Below are 18,515 nucleotides of genomic sequence, written 5' to 3'. Positions count from 1 at the left end.
TCTACGACAAACAAATACAACCTTCATATAGTTATATTTTATTAAGACATATTCTACAAACACTTTTTAAATGATGGCTGTGACTAATTTAGGTGCATTAAGTTCAATTAAAATCATTTAAAGTTATTTAGTTGCTACATTCATTTGTGACTACAGTTTCAACAACTGATTGATCAGTTTCACTTTTGCGTTCATTAAATCATAAAAAACAACAAAAACACAGTTTGTCTATTTGGAAACATTTAAACAACAAACATTTAAATGTTCTGTACTCCCAACAAAACAAAACACCTTTGAATGAAAACAAGTACACAAAACGTTCATCAAACAAACACATACACATTTGATTGAGTGACTGAAATAAACGTGTCTGATTTTAAATACTTTGTGCGGGAGCAGTGCATTATGGGTTATTTGGGTGAGTCAGCTTTTCCCCATCATCTTTAGCAGGAGCTTTAGAAGATAAGAGCTGTTCAGTTAGTAAAATACAGTATGTGAAATGAGTTTAATATGAGAATTACTCTGTTGTGTGTGACTGTACCTGTGTGAGGTGATAATTCTCATCCACCAGCTGCTCTATGATGCTAAAATGATCCGTGTTGGGAACATCTTCAAAAGACACTTTAAACCCAGCCGACACCAACAGCTAAAACAAAACACACACAAACATCATCATCAATTTATTTTATTAAACATGTTTCCAGCAAGTTGAAAGTGTCATGTGAATGAATGAATATAAAGTCTTTCACTGTTACAATGTTTCTAATGATGGTCTTTACATGTTTGCAGTACAGACGGCGTACTGCAATATGTCTTAGTAATAATATGTCTTAGTAACAATATGTCTTAGTAATAATATGTCTTAGTAAAAAATAGTAATAAAGTCTAAAATCTTACTTTGAAATATTCCTCAGACTGTTTGCGGAACTCGGGCGAGTCGTCCTGTGCTACAGCGATCACTATATCACACGATGAGACGCTGAGCCGTGACACCAGCTGACTCGGGCTGTTCCTTAAAGCCACTTCCCTGTGATTTTTAACACACGTATTAACAATGCAACTCATCTGAATGAAGATATAACGATGTCATGCTGAACAGATGAAACACTGACTCTGTCATCTTCAGCGGCTCGTTCACGTAGGTGGACAGAATTGGCTGTAGGTCATAAATACCACTGACGAGAAACACACCTGAGAAATACATGAGAAACACAGACTAAACCATAGATATACAGTTCATATAACATTCATACACATGCTAATAATTGATCTGAATCTGAGAAGAATCCACAAACAGTCATCTTATTAAACACAGCAGGTGTAAAGTCACCTTTGAGTTGAGGTGATATGTCATATTGGGACCAGTCAGTGGACAGAACCATAGCAGCCAGGTGTGCTCCTGCAGAATGACCACACAGATAGAGCCCACTGAGAGAGAGAGAGAGAGAGAGAGAGAGAGAGAGAGAGAGAGAGATATATAGAGCGTGAGAGGTCAGCACAGATAAAGCAGCACTCTACTGAGACACAAACAGAAAACATATGTGACCTGATATGTGAATACTGCTGAAGAACAGACACAATGCTTCGCCGCACCTGTGACACCATCAGATCCATATTTCCTAATGAGATAAACAAACAAGCATAAATATTTCAATATTAAATAAATCCTTGATAAATCTTGACCGATCTTTAACGCTCAAAAACACATTTGCTGTTACTCTTTCTGTTTAAACCATCATAAGTCTCCTGTACCTTTGGGGGCGATGCTGTAACCCACGGCAACCACCACCACTCCTTTCTGGACCAACGGGATGACCAGAAACCCAGACTCATCTTTACTGTGAGTGACAAGAGATCAAAAATATACCTGAACCCATTCTTCATGTGCAGAACCAAAGTGACTATTAAACCATATATTTATCTGTACATGTGTTTCTGAGAATATGAGGAGAAATCCTCATATTCAAAGCTATGCACACAAGTAAATGACACGGACACACAAAACATTCCGAATACATGGAAAGATACCTGAGAAACTGCCAGTAGCCACCATGAAAGTAGATCAGCAGTGGAACATCTGAAACATTCCACATTCAGAGCTTCATATATCAATCAGTGGAATGTTTGCTGTGCATCTCATTATTTTAATTCGAAAATAAAAAAGATAAATTGAAAAGCTAATTTTAAGAACCACCATGGCAGTATTTTAGTGTAGTATACATAGTTCTTTTGTCTGATGCTTAGATCAGTGTGTTAAAGTACAGTTGTGTTCAAAATTATTCAACCCCCAATGCTGTAAATGGTTTTAGGGAATTTAGTGTACATTTGTAATTGTATTCAGAATGAAATCCTACAAGGACTTCTTAAAGAACCATATGCAACTAAAATGACATCAATTAGTTTTGTAATACAGTAGTAAATGTTTCTTTTGTGAATTCTTCATTGACATAATTATTCAACGCCTTAAAGACTACCACTCTGAAGAACAGAGGTTCAATGAAGTGTTTTCAATCAGGTATTGAAAACACCTGTGGATATCAGGGAGCAGCAATAAAGCCTAATAAGCACCAATTAGGCAGCTTTAAAATGACTGTGATACTCAGCTCCTTCTAGACATTTACTGGTGTGGTTACAAACATGGTGAGGTCAAGAGAATGGTCCAGGAAGACAAGAAAACAGGTGATTATTCTTCACAGGAAGGGCAATGGCTATAAGAAGATTGCAAAGATGTTAAACATACCAAGAGACACCATAGGAAGCATCATTCGCAAATTCAAGGCAAAGGGCACTGTTGAAACGCTACCTGGTCGTGGCCGAAAGAAGATGCTGACTTCGACTGCTGTGCGTTACCTGAAGCGTAAAGTGGAGAAAAGTCCCCGTGTGACTGCTGAGGAACTGAGAAAAGATTTGTCAGATGTGGGTACTGAAGTTTCTGCTCAGACAATACGGCGCACCCTGCGTAATGAAGGCCTCCATGCCAGAACTCCCAGGCGCACCCCCTTGATTAAGGCTTACCCCTCTCTTGTCCCCAAAGAATAAGAAGAGTCGACTGCAGTATGCCAAAAGTCATGTGGACAAACCACAGAAGTTTTGGGATAGTGTTCTGTGGACTGATGAAACAAAATTAGAACTGTTTGGGCCCATGGATCAACGCTATGTTTGGAGGAGGAAGAACAAGGCCTATGAAGAAAAGAACACCTTGCCTACTGTGAAGCATGGCGGGGGGTCAATCATGCTTTGGGGCTGTTTTGCTTCTGCAGGTACTGGGACGCTTCAGCGTGTGCAAGGTACCATGAATTCTCTTCAGTACCAGGAGATATTGGATGACAATGTGATGCAGTCCGTCACAAACCTGAGGCTTGGAAGACGTTGGACCTTTCAACAGGACAATGATCCCAAGCATACCTCCAAGTCCACTAGAGCATGGTTGCAGATTAAAGGCTGGAACATTTTGAAGTGGCCATCGCAGTCACCAGACTTAAATCCAATTGAGAACCTCTGGTGGGACTTAAAGAAAGCAGTTGCAGTGCGCAAGCCTAAGAATGTGACTGAACTGGAGGCTTTTGCCCATGATGAATGGGCGAAGATACCCGTAGATCGCTGCAAGACACTTGTGTCAAGCTATGCTTCACGTTTAAAAGCTGTTATAACTGTAAAAGGATGTTGTACTAAGTACTAAGATTGAATGTCACTTGGGGGTTGAATAAAACTGATAATGATGTGAGCTCAGAAAAGACATTTGTGGTTATTTCATTATAAATGTTATGTTATATTTGTCTGACCTACACGTGCCTCTTTGATTTAATTGTAAGCAGGATGACTGAATGATCATAATCAATGTCAAACCGACCAAAACAATCAATTTCAGTGGGGGTTGAATAATTTTGAACAACTGTATATAACACTGGATTTATGTTGTTTGACCGTCTAATGGCTCTCACCTGGAGACGAGATGTTGGGAACATAAACATCCAGTTTCTCTTCCTCTCCATCACCGTACGGGAAGTCCAGCAAAGTCTGAGTAACAGCTCGAGCCTTCTCAGTGCCTACAAATACACAGAGACATACAGAGACACACACAGACACACACGGTCAGATCATAGAAACCTTTTAACATTAAAAAAAAAACATTGTTCTGTACAATGTATAAGCTTTTTTGGCTGTGGGGACCAGCACGAGTTCCCATGAGTAGGTGGGTTTACAGGTTTAGGACCCCCCTGTGATATAAAAACAAGGCCACACATCACACACACACACACACCTTTATTTCTTCATATGTTGACATCTCCACATAACAAACTAGAGATGCTCAATGTTGTTTTATGAACACACACAGCACACAATTACTTGCTCATGCTTATGTAGGTCACGTGCTCAAAGCTCATTGAAAGTACAGAATAGAATGCTTTATTGGTGCTACTCGAGCGGATGACAGTCACGTGCTCATATAGCTCAATAACGTTACTGTGACACAGGGTAGGAAGTCATCTGTAAAGTACATTTAAACATAAAACACACGGATCACAGCAGACATGTTATAAACACACCTGACTTTAAAGCGGCCACATGGGCTTTGATGACATCATCGGCGGACATCCTGTGAGACCAGCGGCTCGGTGAATATTGGTGCTCGAGCACCTGTCAAATGTAAACAAACATTTACCCACAAGCGCACAACTCCACCAAAGTCCCTTCAGTTAAAGTCTCCGCACTACACCCCCATATTTCCAGCTTTTCCAGTCATACAAGACGTAGCCACTTAAATGGGGAAATTAAGACAAAGATCTGTAAAATAACTCGCGAAGGTCGTAATAATTTAACATACTTCCCGCCAATGATTAGACCTGACATCATCTGTATCATAAGACGCGCTTCAAATTGCACAAAAATACGTGCTCAAACTACTGCGCATGCGAAAAGCACTCGACACAAACACGACTCCTCTGGCCAGAAAGACTGCACTTTTACTTCATTCACAGTAGCAGCCTTGAGTCTGTTAACATTCATAATCTTTGACGTTACTGAGATAAACACACACAGCGTCCTCTGTTGGATGGACTACACATTAGCAGCACACATATCTAGATATAAAGGCAAACATATCTGCAGCATGAATGTATACTGTGAACATGTATATTTCAGACTGGATGACCTGCTACATTCAATACTAAATGCATACTACACCATATTGTGTGTCTTAAACCTTTATTTTCAGGAAGAATTATCAAGCGAGGCGAAATTCTTTACTATACCTTTTAACTGTCAACATTTAACGCAGCGTTAGATTAACCGAGGGTCACGTGACAATAAATGACACTACTTGTATTTTTCCTCCCCTTTCACATTAAACCTTTTTATAATAATATTAATAATGGCAGCCATTTTAACGTACACAGTTCAGTTTCGACCGAGACCGTTTATGATACAATTAGAACCTCATTACCTAACAATCACTGTTCATGTTTGATCAATAATCTCACCGGATTTGTTATTAAACACTCACATCTCTGCTCATATTCTTCCACTCGCTCATGATGATCTACTGCTGCTCAGAAACTTGAACAAGACCTTTGAACCAGCTGAGAACTAACGTAAGTAAACACAAAGTCAGCCAATAAATGTGATTTACAAACGCTCACAAGAGTGAAAAACACGTGCACTGCCCAACGCGTTGTTTACTCCGCGCGTGTTTACTGAACGCGCATATTAACACGACACTGGTGTTAAACAGCATAACTTCAGAAGGAAAGATTTGAACGATTTCATTCACTTAATAAAATCCATTCATCTCTCCACATTCCCGCCCGGCTTTTCTTGAACGTGACGTCATGGCTGCTTTATAAACACAGCGGATGGCCGAACACCGATCGAATAACCGAAAAGGTAAATCCGGTGTTTTTGGTAGATCTGTGCGCGAGAGAGGCTGCGCGTGCCCCGCAGCCTTATTGGTCCTTTGAGTGACGTCACGACGCAGTTGTAATAAAGACGGAGAAAAACCAGCTCTGGCGGGACATTCGAAGTGTCACAGTACAGTAGTAAAGTGAGTTTTTAAACATATTAATAAAAACTACAAGATGGATTGTTTGGGAGTGGCACGTATTTTACCCAATTCACCTCGGAAAGTGAGGGGACAAATACAGGTGAGAAGTGAATGCAGTAAACAGTTAATACATTTCCGTTTAATCAGTGAATGTTAAATGCAGTGATACTGTGCGGTTTTGCTCGTGTTTTTATATATAAAACATGTCGAAATGCTTCGGTTCTCTTGTGTGATTGTATTGTTCGTGTCAATGTGAAGTATTTAAGCGTGTAAAAGGAAAATGTCAAAATTGTCTCTTTGTTCTCAGGTTGTTTTCGGACCGATGTTTTCGGGAAAAAGGTGAGTCAGAAAACGTGTTATTCGTGATCGAAAGCTGAAGAAACATTTAAGAAATAACATTACTGTCAATCTGTGTGTGTTTGGTTCCGCGGATCCGGTGGCGCCAAATACAGTTAGCGCGCAAATACATCTGTTACATTGTTCACAATTCTAACATACAAACTGTAACTTATGCCATTGATCAAAATAAGTCACTAATGCATTTTTCTTCGTAACTGCTGTGCAAGATAGTGAAGGCGCTGATGAGGCGGATTTAACAATTGTTGCACACACACAGTAACACAAACAGCTTTGTGATATAATCAACTTTATTCCGTTTGGCAGCACTGAACTGATGCGTCGCGTCAGACGCTTCCAGGTCGCGCAGTATTCCTGTTTGCTCATTAAATACGCCAAAGACACGCGATACTCACAGACGGGGATGGCGACACACGACATGTAAGACTACAGATTAATTTATTTTGTATATACACGAATAAAGCTGTTGAGGTGTCATTGACCGACGGGTTTTGTGACATCTGCTGTAGGAGCACAATGGAGGCGGTGCCTGCGAACCGGCTGAGTGACGTCAAGAGTCTGGCGCAGCAGGCCTGCGTCATCGGCATCGACGAGGGCCAGTTTGTACGAGTCCTGATTAATTATTCAATCGCCAGTTGACAGACTTTATTTGAAAAGTTTGGTTCCAAAATGAGATTTTTTATGTTATCATAACATTACACAATAAATAATATCATGTGTAAATTAGCTGTGTTTTTTTTTTGTTATGGCTTAATCAAAACAAACCAACTGCAGTTTAAGTGATATTGATTGGTCTGCACACGAGTTATCTCATTTTGGTACCAAACTCTTAATTTGTTCTTTACACTGTACAGCATGTATACAAATAACAATAAGAAACCATGGTAAAAGAATTGCACAAAACGAAAAGAGTCAAGTTCTTTAAAAACATTTGACTGAAAGGTGCTTTGCATAACCGAACAACAGATTTGAGAAGAACCTTTTCTAGTGTTTGATAAAGCAGCAGAGGTCCAGTCCTCATGTTTGGCGTTCATTTTAAGTTAGGGTTAGTTTTAATGGTTTATTTACTTTTGTGTGTTCAGTTTCCAGACACAGTTGAGTTTTGTGAGGAGATGGCCAACATGGGCAAAACCATCATCGTAGCTGCTCTGGATGGAACTTTCCAGAGGAAGGTACACGCGTGTTTATCTTCATCATGAATTTCAGAATTGTGTAAACATTCTAAGAAAGCGTGGCAAACATCATCCCTTTTTAATGTGAAACTACACTACATTAAATATTTGTGTAGTAACATTTAGCAGTGTTGACGATGACCTTTAACCTCTGTTCTATCTGCAGCCGTTTGGTAACATTCTGAATCTGATTCCATTGGCTGAGAGTGTTGTCAAACTAAACGCCGTCTGCATGGAGTGTTACAAAGAAGCCGCTTACACCAAGAGGCTTGGATCAGAGAAAGAAGTGAGTCTCGAGGACATTGATTCACTTCAGGAAGAAGTGAATTCCCTCTCGTGACGTCTGTTGTTTCCTTCTCTTCCTCAGGTGGAGGTGATCGGAGGGGCTGATAAGTATCAGGCCGTGTGTCGAGGGTGTTACGGGGGTCTGGTGGGCGGGAAAGAGAATCGTGATCCTCTGAGAGAAGAGACGCCACCACATCTGAACTCAAAACAGCTGGACCGAAGCGCTCCACGTAAACTCTTCTCTTCCCTGCATCTCTGATGATCGTCTTGTGTTGTGAAGTAAAACGTCACTGTATAGATGGAAATTAACTTTTCCTGTGTATATAATCACATCTAGTTTTGGTGGGTCTAGCAAAATTGTTTGTTTTTATCTTGTGATGATTGGAACACAAGTTTGTTTTTACTCTAGGTATGTTTGTTTTAAATGATTTTAATTTAATTGTCTGACAAAAACAACCAGCGAATGTTATAAAACACTGCCAAAAAACACATGTGATGTGTTATGATTAATGTACAGTTCAATAAAAACATTTACTTAAATATTCTTAACAGCACATAACAATTCATCACCTTGCTTCATCTGCGTTCAGAGCAGTTTTGAGTGATTCCATTTGAGTTTCCTAATTTTTTTTGCCAAAATGTACACAACTTGTGAATAACTCCATTTGAACAAGAATGTCAAAACTAATTCCAGGATGACAAATTTGTAGTGTGTGTGTGTGTATACAGCGCAAACCCTTACATCCCTAAAGGTGGTCAACTTCACAAGAGCATTCACATGAGCTAGAGGAATATAAATAATTTCTTGGATCGTAACATGAAATCTAAACCTGTTGGTTCACCAACAAGAGGCTTCAATTCCCTTTCATTTTGCCTGTGGTCTAAAGCTCATATTGGCAGCAGCAAAAAAAACGGGAACGAGTTTAGAAATTATTTTCGTGAATGTGTCCTAAGGAGAGCACCTATAAAGAACATGTGTACCAAATCAAAAACAACCCTAAAGCATAAATTCTAACGTATTATGTAAACTTTCACAGCTCATCTCGCTGTAAAGTAAAACATAGATTTGTAAGAGATAATGAAGCCAACAATACATGTTTGATCAGGTGGAGAGTTCAATAATACTGATCCAGAACAAACAGGCACGTGGATGAATGTATGCAGTTGATCCAGTATATGATTCGTATTAAGCAATGCTTCATTAATGGAAACTTCTCAGACGGATGGCCTGGGAAGAAAAATTGGCCCACATCGGCCCTCCAATATTTTTGTCACCGGGGGGGGTAAGTGCATGGTGCATGGCTAAGCCTAAGGGGGGAGGGTTGCATGCATACATTTCTTCTGCATTCACATTGCGTGCATCTGAATTTATAATATATCTGTCTGAGCGGCAAAAGTGTCCGATCCGGCCTCATATTTTAGTGGCCCGTAGGGAAAACGTCCCGTACACCAGATGGCCAGTCCGCCCCTGCGCTCTGCGAATGGATGAGTTCTTCTCAAAAAGGTCAAAAGTCTTTCACGTACCTTCTCTGGATCGGTTCAACATTTGTGGAATGATCTGCCCGCTGCTACAAGATCTGCAGATTCTATAGACATCTTTAAGAAGAGTCTTAAATGCATTTCTTCCATCAACACCTGACCGATAAGTTCTGACTTCTATCTCTTTTCTACTCTTTCAATAAAAGCTCTGTATACTATGGTAGGCTATCTGAGACCAATCTTTTTGATTGCACTTATGCTTTTTGTTGTCCTTATGTTGTCCCAATTTCTTCCATTGTTTACCTCATCTGTAAATCACTTTGAATAAAAGCGTCTGCTAAATGTGAATATAGTTCTCATGTTGTGATTGTGGGGCGTGAACTAGGGTATATATGTAGATTTTGGCCGATAACGGGGGCCGATAGTTCTTTAACATTGGAAGCCGATAACCGATATATCACCACAGTATCTAAATATTACTATAAAATTCCCTAAGACAAAAGGCAAAAACTGCTTTTATTTATTAACATTCACTGCAGAAAACAAGCTAAACATTAGTTCTCTCCTTTCCCCTGAAAATCATCTACCAAGCCAACTTTACACTTTTCAAGTATATTTTTATCAAATAAAGAAATGATAGACATTCTTCCAGTGCAAACCAGAGATATGTTCTCAATAGTCACATGTCTAACCGGTTTTAAGAAAGAAAGCATTCAGACAGCAGTCTGATCCAAACAATATGCTTTTCTTCATGTAATTTACACAATATCTACATAAACCTACATCAACAATGTTTTGCTCACTGCAGTAAGTGACTGATCATGACAGACAGACAGACAGTACTGTACTGTAATGTATCTTAACAATGAGCAGCGTGCAGTTGAAGAAGTTTTAGAAGAAATGATTTATCTGCCAGAATATAACTACCTAAATTGTATCCCTAGCGTGAACCATTATGTCGCTGTCATGGACCCCTACTAGACTGTCTCTCGCCCTTAACGTTGAGGAGGACTCTGGCCTTCAAGCCTCCAGAAACACTTAACAGATGCATGAATTCAGATGAAACTTTATATGTCTGAGTATTCCCATCACAACAGTCACTGTAACTCAAGTTCAACACCAAATCATTTTTTCGCTTTTTTTGTAAAATGCAATTGAAACTTACTTGAAAAAACATTTACACATGAGCTCGTTCACAGTCAAACCGCTTTTATTTCCATGATCAGGAGATGAGAAATCTGTCATCTGGAAAATGAACTGATGCTCATACAAGCATTCTTCTGTTGTTCATGAGCACAATGAGCGGGGTCATGAACACACAGCGTTTGTCTGTTTCTGTCCAACACACCACATTCCAACTGAAAACACTAAACACCGCCGTCATTCCAGCCAGGAAACACAACAAAGACATCGCACCGTCTGAGCCGTACACCCGTCGGTGGTTTCACATCTCTTTACTGCAAATCTGATCTCACGATCAAATCAATCGAAAAAACATAAGAAATAAGAAAACAAGAAAAATATTGACAGTTTTTCTCATCACATGTGGAAGTATCTCATCTAACAGCTAACAGTCAGTCCTCCTATTGGCTGTTTAAGCTCCGCCCATATCATGAGCTATGTGACGTTTCTCTCTGTGGTGTGTCAGTAGGTGGGTTGCTGATAGTTGCTCTGTCCGATCGTATCGTTGTTTGATGTGAAGGGTGGTTGCTGGTAGACGTCTTGGCTGTCGTTCTGGAAGGACGGATATGTGGGTGGGGTGTATGTCGTGGGGTAGGGCTCGACCGGATCGGCGGGCGCCTCCAGGTTGTTCTGGGTCACGTCTCCAAAACCCTGACGTAACCTCACCAGAGCGAAATAAGTTAGCGCACCCTAGAAGAGAAACCGAGAGTTATTTAACAAGTCTCCAAAGGAGCCGTGATCCCGAGAGATGCCACACACTCACCCATGAACCGATGGAGAAGAATGAGAAGGCAATGACGGCGTGAGCTGCGTCCGACGGGATGCCATGCGTGTCTAAGGTCTTCGACCACTGATCTGCGGTCAGACAGAAACACACGAACCACAGGAACGTCCAGGATCCTGATCCAGAAAAGAAACAATGACATTAGAGTCTTAACTTCAGACGAGCACATCTAAGATTCAGATGAAACCTTTACGTGGCGAGATCTAAACCAGAAGATACACAAGAGAGAATATGAGAACTCTCTAACCTGACAGTGTCAGATCACCCATCACAATGTATTTTCTCTCCTGAGCGTTGCTCATGGAAGGCAGGAAAGCGTCAGCCAATAGGAAGGCTGCACATGCCAGGAAGGCGATGACACCAATGCCCACCCCATAATGACAGATGCCATCGATTCTGTTGAAGATACACTTGACTTCAGATTGAGTGGTGGGGTTCACGTAACCTTCAGCTGTTATAGAGGAGAATACCACGATAGCAAACACCTGTGACACACAGAACACAAACATCCATCAAACACGGGGAGGAGCTTCCTTAACACCACTGTTCCTAAGGTGTTGCTAGGGCCCAAACCCTCCCGCATGTGACTCATCACGTGAAACAACCAGGAGAAGATCTCATCAGAGCTCAGGAGATTCCATGAGTCGAGTTTTCATTTGTGACTCAGATTTTTCTCCTAAAATCGGTTTGAATAAAATAAGAGAATCAAACGAGAGTGTAATTGTGTAAAAACTTGAAGAGTCTGGAAGTGTGAATAAATGTAGATTTTCGAGGTGAAATCATCTGGATTTGAGTAAATGTGATGAGAAATGTTTGAATTGATATTGAGGTCTTCACTCATATTGACTTTTGATCACAGACGAGACAAATCTGAGCTGTTGACATCTCTTCTCAAACTCTCATGACATGTGTCAGATTTCAGACTCTTTTTCTCATGAGAAATATCTGAGACACACATGAGAAGTTTCCGTTTCGTCTCCATTTAATGTCGAGGAGAAATAATCGAGATATTAGAGAGATTATTTTTCTAACTATAACATCAGTCAAAGTTCTGCTTGCTCAACACACTAACTTCTTTTTTTATATATTAAATATATTTTTCTATTTTAATACATGTATAATCTGTATTTTATTTACTTTGTGTTGTGTTATTGGTATGCACCGTGGGTCTGAGAATAACCAAACATCAATCCACTATATGTATGTGCTGTAAGTGGCAGAATTGAAAATGAAGCAGACGTTGACTTTGAACTGAACAAAAATCTAATTCAACCTTTTTCTTAACATGCCCATTTACTGTAACACAAGTATTCATGATTCTTGAATCATCTTGTATTCATACATGAGTCATTAATACATGAAGTGAAATCTTGAGAGACAGGAAGATGGAAACACAAGAGGAAGAGGTCACAACCACACGCTTCTGTTGACGTGTTTCATGCAAATGTGTCACGCAGGAGATGGTGCACCTGAAAGCTCGGACTGCAGAATGAATGTAGGACAGACTGAGCTATGACACAGTCATGTGTGCTGAGGGGTCACAGGCCTCTCCTGTTACCTGCCATCTGTTGTGTTGACATGTCAACACCGTGAGAGGAGGGTGAGGTGAGGGGCACATTCTGTCCTCATGTAGACACCAACACTCGCTCATCATACCACACCACACAAGACAGACCCGTTCAACAACAACTCGTTCAAGACTGATTCAATGACTCAAAAACACGCTGAGGGAGATGAGAATCAGCATTTACAGTTTCATTTCACTGTGGAAAGTCCCTTCAAACATGAACAGACACTATATTATTTACAAATGAATTATGTGGAAGATCGATTAATGTGCTCCATTACAAAAACAGATGCACGTTAAGATGAATTAAGTTGTGCAACCGAAGACTAAAGTGATGCAGATTCACTTCCATATTCGTCCTTTTGAAAATAACAATTCGCATTAAACTTGATAACCACACATTATCTCGGTTTACAGGTGAACACGAATACAACGAGACTTTATTCAAACAAATGTGAAATAAAAAGCCACCATGAAGACGAATGAACGATGAGTCGCGGTGTCACAAAGTAACTCGGGACTGAAAGTTTTAAACCTACTGTACCGTTGATTGACACATGTCACTCACCCAGCTGAGGACGCGCGTGATAGTTTGAGGTTGTTTGATGAATTTAACGAGATCAAATCCCGATCCGGCCAGAGACGCTCCGTACACAGTGCTCGACTCCATCTGTGTGTGTAATACTCGAAACACAAGAACACACGCGACAGCTGAAGAACACAAACACACACACTCACACAGGACAGCTGAAACACAACTCACTGACTCACACAGCGCTGTTTGCTGACAGATCGATGTCTGATTCGCGAAGGAACGATTCATTTGAACAGGTTCTTTTAATTGTTTCGGTTGACCTCGACTCCGTTCATTTTATACACTGAATGTGTGTAGCTTAATCTAAAGTGGCGTTGAAAAGAAGGAGTTTAACTGACTAAACAAATATTGATTGACAAACGATAAAACGTAAAATAACGTGTTTTTTTGGGAAAACAGTCCATGTCTGTCTGAATCGGTTCATTTCGAACCCTATTGAAAGGAACCTTTCACACGAAGTGAATTGGACAATTGATGCTTTCATACTAAAATCTTATACAAATCCTAAACATTTCAGATAAACACAAATGATTTGATTTCAAACATACAATTCATCAGATAAGTTAAGTTTGATCTGTACTACAGCATAAGATGTAGATTTTATTAGACTAGCATTTTTCACTCAAGTAATCTATTTTTTAAAATAATATTTATTCATTTATTTAGTTCTTTTCTTTCACAAAACCACACTCACACAACCAAAACACAACACACACGCCTATTAAATTTGAATGTGGCACATTCATTTGAATCTGACAGTAGACACATTGTTGACTGCTCGCTGTTTCTGATTGGTCACAGAGCATCACATGAGCGTTTGTCCTTTGTCTCTGTTTGAATAAAACCTTTGTCTGACCATCACATAATACTGAATGCAGGAATGTCCACAACATATGAAGATACACTTGTGTGTGTGTGTGTGTACCTGGTAAACACTACGGTATGGGGAGAAATATGGCAATATCCAAAATCCTTGACAACCTTATAAATCACACAGAAGTAACTTTTTTTGTGATTGTTAGATTAGGGTAGGGAATATGATTTACAGTTTGTAAGGTATAAAAACCACTGCGTCTATCGAATGTCCCCATAAAACATTGAAACCTTATATGTGTGTGTGTGTGTGTGAGAGAGAGAGAGAGAGAGAGAGAGAGCAGAACCACACAGACAAACTCAGACAAAAAAAGATTCATTAGTGTGACATTATTTTGAGACAGCTCCATCATACAGGACGGTTTCATCGACCGACGACTCGTCCTCCTGTCAAACAGAACAAAATGACAGTCAAGTTGATTCAAGGTGGTATTCTGATCTCATTTGATCAATATCTGTAAATATCATGAGGATGTAATGACATGCACCTCAGAATGAAGATCACTCGTTCTTTCAGCGTGGATGACATCCTCCTCATAACCCGACAGCAGCTGAACACAAGAACAAAACACGATACATTAACAAAAACAAGTGTGCTGCCTACCTAGACAATCTTTTTAGACACCGTATGTGCATTTCTCAAAAAATCTATATTTGAGCCAAACTGTACAGAAGCGTCTATTAAATCGTGTCATATCATGCAATCCCAGAATGCACTGCAGTCGAGCTTGGTGAAAATACACGATTCCATCTATCCAGACAATCATAAACATATTTCAGTGGACACTGAGAGACGTTGTTAAGAGAGCAACGAAACAGCACACTCGGGTTTATTTATGAACCATCCTCACTAGAAAATCTTGTTCATCATCTTCATCCTCATGTGTAGATGTGACGTCTGTTTCTCCCGCTCTTAAAAACAACACAGAGTTCAACATGATCCTACATCACACCTTTCCTTCATGAAATCACCACCACAAAGAGAAAGAAAGCGAGCTCACAGATATTTCCTGGAATATCTTCTCCCTGCGAAGATAAATGTGACGTGTTTAAATGAAAGAGGTGGTCTGCTGTCATGGATGTGATGGTGTAGAAGAGACTGCTGAACTCACTTAAGACAGCTCCAGAAACACAGCAGGAGGTGACAGAGACCACCAGCAGAATCAAACACGAGAAAACAACAACCAGCACTGAAGTGGAGACTCTGTTCAGCGCTGAAGAGAAACAACACCATCATTCAAACACAAGACAACGTGGTGTTCAAATCACCTGAAGTTTGTGTACCGTCTCTGTTGATCGGTATCTTCAGACTTCTGACTGTGTTGGCGTTGTCGAATGTGTCCGAAGCATGACAGTGATAGAAGCCGGAGCTGTGTGGACCCACAGACAGAGAGAGAGACGAGTTGTGTGTCCCACCCACAGCGTAGAAAGACCCTCTGCCCTCCAGTCTGCTGTTATTCAGATACCAGTGATACTGAGGAAACGTTCCTCGCTCCACCTGACAGCGCATCACCACACCAAACACCTGAAAGTCTACAGCCACGTGTTTGAAGAGCGTCACCGTCACAGCGCCACCTACAGACTCTGAGCAACATGAACAAACACTTTCAGACTCTTCTCATGTTTACAGTCATCACAGACGTCGACAAGATGAGGCAAATGGAAACGTCTCGTGTGTGTCTCAGATATTTCTCCTGAGAAAAAATCTCACAAATGTCTGTGATTAAAGTCAATATTAGTGAAGATCTCAATACCGACACAAACATTTCTCATCACATTTCATTAAATCCAGATGATTTCACCTCGAAAATCGACATTAATTTGCTCTTTAAACACTCACTTGAGCCTTCAATGAAGCAGGCCTGAGCAACCCCTGAGCAAACACAACATACGTACCCACGCTCAGACTCTTTGCGTTGCTCAGCATCCAGTTGCCGTGGTTACTGGCGTTACATCGCACCCAGCCCATGTCTCGATTGAGCTGAATGGACACGTTAAAGAGAGCCTGAAGTCTGTCCGTGGTTTCCACGGCGATGATGTCTGTGTCATTCAACAGACTGAAGGTATTGAGAGGCGTTCCTGTATCACACCGACACCTGACGATCGCTGTCAAATCTCCCGCGGCACTCTTCACAACATCCAGAGAGATCTCAGGCTTTGATATGTGTTCTAGAAACAACAGAACACCCACAGCATCACTCTTTCTGCTCGAGTTACATATTGAATGTGACTTATAAGAGATGAATGAGCAGTCTGACCTTTGACCTGTACGGATATGACATCACTGCTGGAGTTATACACGGTGGTGTCGTTTAACCGGTTTGATGCGACACACTGATAATCTCCCGTGTGATGAAGAGAGAGAGAGGGAATGGTCAGTCTGGACGTGCGCAGACTGCTGTGAAGCGGGGATCCATCCTTGAGCCAATCATAAGAGACGTGTGTTCCTCTAGTGATGTCACATCGCAGGGTTAAAGTCCGTCCCACCCACAGGTCATTGCTGGACAGATGAGAGACGATCGTGGCACCCTCCACCGGAGCTGAAACACACAACATCATTCATTCATTGCTCTTCTGAAGCTGACGTCACACACAGTCGTCTCGTGTCACATCACTCACATATGACTTGAAGGTCCAGGCTGTCACTGAACGTGTGTTCGATCTCCGTGTTATTGTTCCCGCTGGCTTCACAGATGAGTCGTCCGTCATGTTTCTCATTGACCACCAGAGGGAATACTGCCAGTTCTTCAAAGAGTACAGTGTGATAACCAATGGACTTGTTCAGATTCCCCTCAGCGTAAAGCTTGAGGACCACAGACACGTTTGTGGGAGTCCAGGGCATTTTGCAGGTGAAGTCCTCCACTGAACCTTCTAATGCGGTGGAAGGACCAGAAAGATGAGGTTTATCAAGCCGAACACCTGACGTGAGAACATCCGCAGATCAACAGAGCAATGACATCCAGAACTCTGCTTTAAAGTGACCAGTTCACCCAAAAACTACAATTCTGACAGGCATTCTTTCTCAATCTGTGTGTGAGTCTTTCTGCAGTGGAACACGAAAGAAGATATTTTGAGAAATGTCTCAATTGGTTATGTCTCAAAAATATCTTCTGTTGTGCTCTGGAGAAGAAGGAAACTCACACAGGTTTGACATGACGTGAGGGTGAAGAAATGGTTGTTGGGTGAACTGTGAGATAATAGTGAGATGGTAAAGTCTGTTACCTGCCACTGGACACCAGACAGAAACACCTGCTAAACACACACACACACACACACACACACAACATGACAAGAGATCTGTCAACAGATGACATGTACACACATTTAATTCTCTTCACCTATGAGAATGAGAAGCGACGCTCTCATTCTGTCTGAAGATCTCCTCAGAGAACATCCAGTCTGCAGAAATCTGAACTGTGATGAGAAACACACAATAGAAAGAATGTCTCTCTGACCCCAGACACAAACATGACAGCTGAAAACAACCCAATCAGACGTGAGAGAGAACTTACCTGCTTCATACTCAACAGACAACACGCAACAGTTTAAACACGTTCACTTACACAGAGAGAAGCAAACGACTGACACTACAGAGAAGTGATAAACCACACCCTGAACATTCATTCATATGGTCGACACAGATAGGACAAACTCCCCCCACAACAACTCAAACACTTTCAACACTACACTTCTAATAAAGGGAGGCGTCACCCAAAAATGTATTTCGTCACATTCCAGATGTGTATAAATGTGTTTGTTCTGATGAACACAGAGAAGATATTTGGAAGAATGCTTATAAGCAGACAGATCTTGCCCCCCCATTGACTCCCATAGTAGGAAACACACAATGATAGTCAGAACTATTTGCTGTCCAACATTCTTCAAAATATCTTCTTTTGTGTTTAACAGAACAAAAATAAAAGATAAAGACATTTTTCCTACTATGGGAGTCAATGGGGGGAAAAATCTGTCTGGTTATAAGCATTCTTCCAAATAGCTTCTCTGTGTTCATCAGAACAAACACATTTATACACATTTGGAATAATCTTTGGGTGAACTTACGTTGAAATGATATAAATATCTACAGTATATATAGAGCATTCATGTGATTGATGTCTATTATAACTTCAGAACATTCTGCTCAATAAGAATGAGACCATGAGATGTAACACAATCTCACA

General features: G+C 40.7%; 4 protein-coding genes across 6 annotated transcripts; 1 reads left to right on the top strand and 3 right to left on the bottom strand.

Annotated features, from left to right (window-relative positions):
- Positions 1–26: 26 nt before the first annotated feature.
- afmid (arylformamidase) lies at positions 27–5,876 on the bottom strand. The gene is made up of 11 exons (XM_056734623.1): positions 5,504–5,876; positions 4,548–4,638; positions 3,942–4,046; positions 2,029–2,077; positions 1,753–1,838; positions 1,547–1,619; positions 1,331–1,428; positions 1,113–1,191; positions 898–1,027; positions 542–646; positions 27–453 (listed from the first exon to the last, which is right to left on the bottom strand). The coding sequence occupies exons 1-11, from the start codon at positions 5,531–5,533 to the stop codon at positions 424–426; spliced, it is 876 nt and encodes a 291-aa protein (XP_056590601.1). The 5' UTR covers positions 5,534–5,876; the 3' UTR covers positions 27–423.
- Positions 5,877–5,995: 119 nt separating this feature from the next.
- tk1 (thymidine kinase 1, soluble) lies at positions 5,996–8,403 on the top strand. The gene is made up of 7 exons (XM_056734624.1): positions 5,996–6,140; positions 6,348–6,379; positions 6,704–6,817; positions 6,907–7,000; positions 7,480–7,569; positions 7,736–7,855; positions 7,937–8,403. Exons 1-7 carry the CDS (start codon positions 6,075–6,077, stop codon positions 8,111–8,113), a joined length of 693 nt encoding a protein of 230 aa, XP_056590602.1. The 5' UTR covers positions 5,996–6,074; the 3' UTR covers positions 8,114–8,403.
- A 2,122-nt stretch (positions 8,404–10,525) lies between these two features.
- syngr2b (synaptogyrin 2b) lies at positions 10,526–13,991 on the bottom strand. Its single transcript, XM_056734505.1, has 4 exons — positions 13,435–13,991; positions 11,547–11,784; positions 11,279–11,415; positions 10,526–11,205 (listed from the first exon to the last, which is right to left on the bottom strand). Exons 1-4 carry the CDS (start codon positions 13,687–13,689, stop codon positions 10,978–10,980), a joined length of 858 nt encoding a protein of 285 aa, XP_056590483.1. The 5' UTR covers positions 13,690–13,991; the 3' UTR covers positions 10,526–10,977.
- A 643-nt stretch (positions 13,992–14,634) lies between these two features.
- si:dkey-93h22.7 (cell adhesion molecule DSCAML1) lies at positions 14,635–18,054 on the bottom strand. 3 transcript variants are annotated; one of them, XM_056734497.1, is made up of 12 exons: positions 17,847–18,054; positions 17,673–17,748; positions 17,557–17,583; positions 16,954–17,253; positions 16,593–16,874; positions 16,231–16,503; positions 15,619–15,918; positions 15,447–15,548; positions 15,336–15,360; positions 15,186–15,246; positions 14,823–14,885; positions 14,635–14,721 (listed from the first exon to the last, which is right to left on the bottom strand). In XM_056734497.1, exons 1-12 carry the CDS (start codon positions 17,853–17,855, stop codon positions 14,665–14,667), a joined length of 1,575 nt encoding a protein of 524 aa, XP_056590475.1. In that variant the 5' UTR covers positions 17,856–18,054; the 3' UTR covers positions 14,635–14,664. The 3 variants fall into 3 exon arrangements, with proteins under 3 accessions (XP_056590475.1, XP_056590474.1, XP_056590476.1); XM_056734496.1 differs by having other exon boundaries at positions 17,557–17,586; positions 17,847–18,053; XM_056734498.1 differs by having other exon boundaries at positions 16,954–17,377; positions 17,476–17,748; positions 17,847–18,046.
- Positions 18,055–18,515: the final 461 nt, after the last annotated feature.

The sequence above is a fragment of the Triplophysa dalaica genome, chromosome 21 (genome assembly GCF_015846415.1).
Source record: "Triplophysa dalaica isolate WHDGS20190420 chromosome 21, ASM1584641v1, whole genome shotgun sequence".
NCBI lineage: Eukaryota > Metazoa > Chordata > Actinopteri > Cypriniformes > Nemacheilidae > Triplophysa > Triplophysa dalaica.
This window is presented reverse-complemented; position numbering and strand designations above follow the sequence as displayed.

What these genes read in the sequence shown, in the direction of transcription:
- afmid (XM_056734623.1), bottom strand. Translation starts at nt 5,533, where the DNA reads ATGAGCGAGTGGAAGAATATGAGCAGAGAT. An exon ending in TGTGGCCGCTTTAAAGTCAG is followed by an intron (nt 4,047 to 4,547) that starts GTGTGTTTATAA and finishes GTGTATTTGTAG; the next exon opens with GCACTGAGAAGGCTCGAGCT. An exon ending in GGCTACTGGCAGTTTCTCAG is followed by an intron (nt 1,839 to 2,028) that starts GTATCTTTCCAT and finishes TGTCACTCACAG; the next exon opens with TAAAGATGAGTCTGGGTTTC.
- tk1 (XM_056734624.1), top strand. Translation starts at nt 6,075, where the DNA reads ATGGATTGTTTGGGAGTGGCACGTATTTTACCCAATTCACCTCGGAAA. An exon ending in CCGATGTTTTCGGGAAAAAG is followed by an intron (nt 6,380 to 6,703) that starts GTGAGTCAGAAA and finishes TCCGTTTGGCAG; the next exon opens with CACTGAACTGATGCGTCGCG. An exon ending in GCATCGACGAGGGCCAGTTT is followed by an intron (nt 7,001 to 7,479) that starts GTACGAGTCCTG and finishes TTGTGTGTTCAG; the next exon opens with TTTCCAGACACAGTTGAGTT.
- syngr2b (XM_056734505.1), bottom strand. Translation starts at nt 13,689, where the DNA reads ATGAATCGTTCCTTCGCGAATCAGACATCGATCTGTCAGCAAACAGCG. An exon ending in GGGTGATCTGACACTGTCAG is followed by an intron (nt 11,416 to 11,546) that starts GTTAGAGAGTTC and finishes TTTCTGGATCAG; the next exon opens with GATCCTGGACGTTCCTGTGG. An exon ending in TCTTCTCCATCGGTTCATGG is followed by an intron (nt 11,206 to 11,278) that starts GTGAGTGTGTGG and finishes TTTCTCTTCTAG; the next exon opens with GGTGCGCTAACTTATTTCGC.
- si:dkey-93h22.7 (XM_056734496.1), bottom strand. An exon ending in CATATCCGTACAGGTCAAAG is followed by an intron (nt 16,504 to 16,592) that starts GTCAGACTGCTC and finishes TGTTGTTTCTAG; the next exon opens with AACACATATCAAAGCCTGAG. An exon ending in GATACCGATCAACAGAGACG is followed by an intron (nt 15,549 to 15,618) that starts GTACACAAACTT and finishes GTTTCTCTTCAG; the next exon opens with CGCTGAACAGAGTCTCCACT.